Raw genomic sequence first — 4,759 nt, forward strand, 5'->3', positions numbered from 1 at the left:
AACAAGACGTCACCAATGTTCACAGCTGTGCACCTACCAAGTGATAACACAATAGATGCCACATTGTTGATTATCATTGTAGTAGCAGCTGTGATAGTATCTATAGCTATTGTGGTTTCTATAACACTGTGTATTGTGAGATGTAACAATGTGAGAAATAGCTCCTCTGAAAGAACAGCAGAAGAGAAACAGGCATACCAATGTCGCAATGAGATGAGACAGTTGATCTATCAAGGTAACAACAGTGTACCTGTGATGTCAGGTAATCGAGGAGAGACGTCAGACAGATATGGTCATTCGAGGAGCCATTACTATCCAGAAGACTGGAAGACATCAACAATGAACAGAAGTCTTCAAAAGTCTACAAGGGTAAGTATTATTTTTAAAAAACTATCAAAAATAAAATTAAGTACATGTCAATGGTCTAGGAGAATAAGTAAATGATAGTTGAGGATGGCTTGAAATATTTTTTACCAGCTCTTTATATTCTGAGTTCAAATCTAGCCATAGCCTACTCGGGTTGTAGATCTGAATGTGTCACCAAGTTTAACATCAACTCTTTCTCCTTTAGAGCAATTAGTGGAGGTGATCACTTCCTTTCTCTCCTCACTAAGTGATAAGGAAAGAATAAAAAACTAGGGTCAGTGCATTTAACTATATCCTAAATTAGGGATTATAGCCATGTGTCTATAGTAGAAACGAATATCATTTAACCCTTGTAAATATTTGATAATTAATTATTGCCATATGATAAGTAGGGCCTGGAGCTTGAAGTGAGAAATCTCCCTGGAATGCAGCTAGATGACGCCAAGAAGAATGACACTGCCATTATTTCTCTTCACATCACTGCTGACATCTGACATAAATACTGCTGTCGGATATGAACCATTTCAACTTTATTCCTCTGTTTTCTCTGCAAGACTGCCTATATGAAGGGGACCAATCTATATGAGCCCTATCAAATTTGAGGCAGTCTTTGTTTTTTCATATTAACGAGTGTCTTGTTGCAGGCAACTTACCCATTTAGTTGAAATCACTTTAGCCATGAATACTCTTGTCACCAATATCTTCTGCTTGGACATCATCTGTTGCCATTTCGTGCTTCTTTTCTGACTGGGAATTACTGTCTTCCGGATATGTTTTCAGTGTCTACCTCCTTCTAGGACAGACATGGTTCGTATCTGCATCTCTGTTGGTGCTAGCAGCCTTCACACTGGGCTGACAATGCAAAGTCAAATTCCTGTAGTGAACCTTCTCTACTTGGAGCTAAGGAAAGCATTGTAGGCAACAATTTGACATGTATAGTTTCACAATCTGCATGAAAGATAGAATGGACTTAGCAAAGAATCATCAATTTGAACACAGTTAGCATTTTTTAAAATTTATGGTCACAAATTTAGAAATACAAAAGATATTCCAGAAAATTCTTTAGTTAATGATGTTATCAAAACAATGACCGTAAACAAATATTTGGATATATAACATCTTATTAATCTTTTACAGCAGAAATACAGTCAACCCATTGAGGTGACATCTTATGGAGACAACAGACCATCTTCTAACTATCCCACTGACACACTGACCAGTCGTAAGAGTAGTGGACAGTGCTGGAGTGAGCGGTCAAGTAGACAGTATGAAGAAATACCAGCAATGTCAGGTAAGATAACAATCCCTTCTCATTTAATATTACAGTAATTCATTACTAATTATTGTACTAATTATTGTTGTTGACTGAGATGTAATTAGTTCTGTCTGTATGTCCCTAGAGTATTTCTGATGATGGTGATTGTTTCAAACATTAAAACAATCTTTTGCAGGGATCTATGGTAGCCAACAGGATACACCAGTGAACCCTGAAAGACAACAGTACCAAGACAGATATGTGAAACCTCCAGAGAGACAGTTACCTTCAACACCAGATGTCATTACTAACTGACCACTGGTCATTTACTAAATATTGACAATTATATTTCAGACGTGACGCTCCCCACACACTCATACAAACTAATATAAATATAACTTCTCTCTGCCAATATTATACACCAACATATGATACAATATATAGGCACTAAGAGTGAAGTTAGCAACATTTCAACCTGTATATGTACATACACACACACACACAGAATTTTGCATAATGTTTTATATTAGCTAATATTTTTTTTATATTTCCCAAATATCCCTTGAATTAATTTAGAATATATTTAAAATAATGGTATGAAAATATTACATCTAGGAAATTATTGCTTAGAAATAAATACTAAAATAAACATGTCTTAATCAGAATTTTTCTATATTAACATCATTTCTTGGTAACATATTTACCAATATCAGTGATATTTTGTTAATATAAAATCTATATGAAACACTGAATATATATCTGTGCCAGTGTTATATAGACTTAACATGGCTGACTGTTAATGGGGCTGATATTCTGTATTCTTTCTTTCTTCTTCTGTGTGAGGGGAAATAGTCTGAGTGAAACTGGAATAAGCATCACCCATCTCTCTCACACACACACACACACACACTAAACATCACACATCCACAAAGGAAGACTGAGAGGAACTGCTGGTTCCCCACTGACTCACCACCAACACTATTCCATCAACATGAAGCCATTGTCACACCATAGCAGCAGTGACACAGACAACCATTAACAGAACATTGGGACCAAGTCACACATTTATAACAAAGGATTTTACATGCTGTAAGTACCAACATTTAGTTTTATTTTCCTATTGCTGTTGTTGTTTGTGTCCTTGGTTAGTTCTGGTCAATTTTTCTAATCATCAACACATACATATCACCTGTCTTTCACCACCTTTACCTTATTGTACAAAAGTTTCCATCTACCCCTGTCCCCACCATGTGAGAATCTGGCAAAGAAATTTCCACTAGAACTTGAAATGTAGAAAACATTGTGTAGACTAGAAGAGTTATTTTCATGTTGAAGTTTCTCTGTTTTAAAATATATTAAACTAATTTTAAATGCTTGAGTATTGTTTATATTTCAGGAGGTTCCAGTTCAAACTACCACTCCACCATTTAACAATGTGAAACTCCATTATCAAGAAAATACACAAACCCCATCCCAGAAAGACAGTTTCTTTCAACACTTGATGCAAACCTAATCTGATAATCTTCAATATTAAAATGCTGATAACTCCTTGCTTAAATTTTTACTGTGTTTTTATATGTATTTGTTCAGTTATAACAGATTATGTGATAATTATAATCAGTATTTCTATGTTAAATATTTCCTTCTTATATTAAACAATCTAAAACAAAAAAAAAAACAAAACAAAGAAAACTGTTGATGGACATTTTTAGAAAAGATTCAATTAGCAAATGATGACAGTTTTTGAAAAGTTTCATTTATAAAAAGGACAACAATATTTGGTTTACGAAAATAAAAAGAAAAAAAATATGAATGTTTAAAGTACCAAGACTTGTGGAGTTTGTTTCTATTTCACTTTATTATTCCATCGCAGAATTAGATCAGACACATGTTACACTTATTGTCTTACACGCTTTTTAACTCTTAGTTAGCAATTTATTAATATAGTAACAGCATGGGCTCTATTTTTGTTATAGAGATTAATTTTTGCTAAGCATCGGATGTGTTGGTATAATATAGATTTATTATGGCTGAAATTGTGTGTTCTCCTCACTGATGAGGAACACAACATCTAATTTGAATGAAGCTGGAGTAAGCATCACCCTTCTATGTTATATACTTATACACACACACACACACTCATTAGACATCACACATCCACAAAGGAAGACTGAGAGGAACTGCTGGTTCCCCACTGACTCACCACCAACACTATTCCATCAACATGAAGCCATTGTCACACCATAGCAGCAGTGACACAGACAACCATTAACAACAGAACATTGGGACCAAGTTACAGTTTATAACAAAGGATTTTACACAATGAAGGTAAGTAACTGCCTTTTAGTTTTACTTTGTGATTATTTCTCACATCTTTGCTCGGTTTTGGTCTTGTTTCATGTTTAATTTCTCTGTTGTTTCTTAAATAATGCAAACAACAGAAGCTGGGAGAATCTGGGATTCTGAGACCAAAAAATAATATTTTAAAAGATAGAAAATACCGTTAGGACAATTCACAGAAAATTTCTAACAGAGTTGCAAGGAGAATGCATGCTGTGCTATTATGTCTGCCTCTGGTGTAATGAAGTAAGATCATTGTACCAAAGATCATTTTGTAAGATTTTTCATCTGATTGGTCTATGTTGAATTGTTACATGGAATCCTGCAATTGCTGTGTCTGCACACACACACACACACACATACACATAAATTATGCAATATACTTTTGTTTTTGTAGTTTGTAGTTTAACCCCAGCTCAGCCCTGATTGAACCAAACCTGTAATCAGACATGGTCCAGTAGTATTCCTTCCATCTTTATTTCAACATAGTGTATCTAGGATCTTAATATTTCAATGTTGTTTTCCTGTTCTTAAGGTAGTGTGCTATGATTTGAGGTAAATTTAGCTGCTGTTTCTAACAAGTTGTTGTTCCCTCATTCACTCCATTATAATTATACAATTATTGTAGTAGGTGAAGAGAAATTGTAAAGAAGGAAACTGGTCGTCAGAGCTTCCAATGTTGCCCATCAGACCACCACTACTTTGTTGTTGTATTCAACAGGTCACATTTCAGGGTATACAAGACTGGTGGGAGGAGGTGAGAAAGTTTCCCTCAGGCAGGAGGCAAAACAGTGACCT

General features: G+C 34.9%; 1 protein-coding gene across 2 annotated transcripts; it reads left to right on the forward strand.

Annotated features, from left to right (window-relative positions):
* Positions 1 to 6: 6 nt before the first annotated feature.
* On the forward strand, positions 7 to 3,449 carry LOC106867375 (uncharacterized). Of its 2 annotated transcripts, none has more exons than XM_014912232.2 (4): positions 7 to 369; positions 1,504 to 1,657; positions 1,818 to 2,710; positions 3,018 to 3,449. In XM_014912232.2, exons 1-3 carry the CDS (start codon positions 16 to 18, stop codon positions 1,934 to 1,936), a joined length of 627 nt encoding a protein of 208 aa, XP_014767718.1. In that variant the 5' UTR covers positions 7 to 15; the 3' UTR covers positions 1,937 to 2,710; positions 3,018 to 3,449. The 2 variants fall into 2 exon arrangements, with proteins under 2 accessions (XP_014767718.1, XP_014767719.1); XM_014912233.2 differs by having other exon boundaries at positions 1,507 to 1,657.
* Positions 3,450 to 4,759: the final 1,310 nt, after the last annotated feature.

This window comes from Octopus bimaculoides, chromosome 14, assembly GCF_001194135.2.
Source record: "Octopus bimaculoides isolate UCB-OBI-ISO-001 chromosome 14, ASM119413v2, whole genome shotgun sequence".
Classification (NCBI taxonomy): Eukaryota; Metazoa; Mollusca; class Cephalopoda; order Octopoda; family Octopodidae; genus Octopus; species Octopus bimaculoides.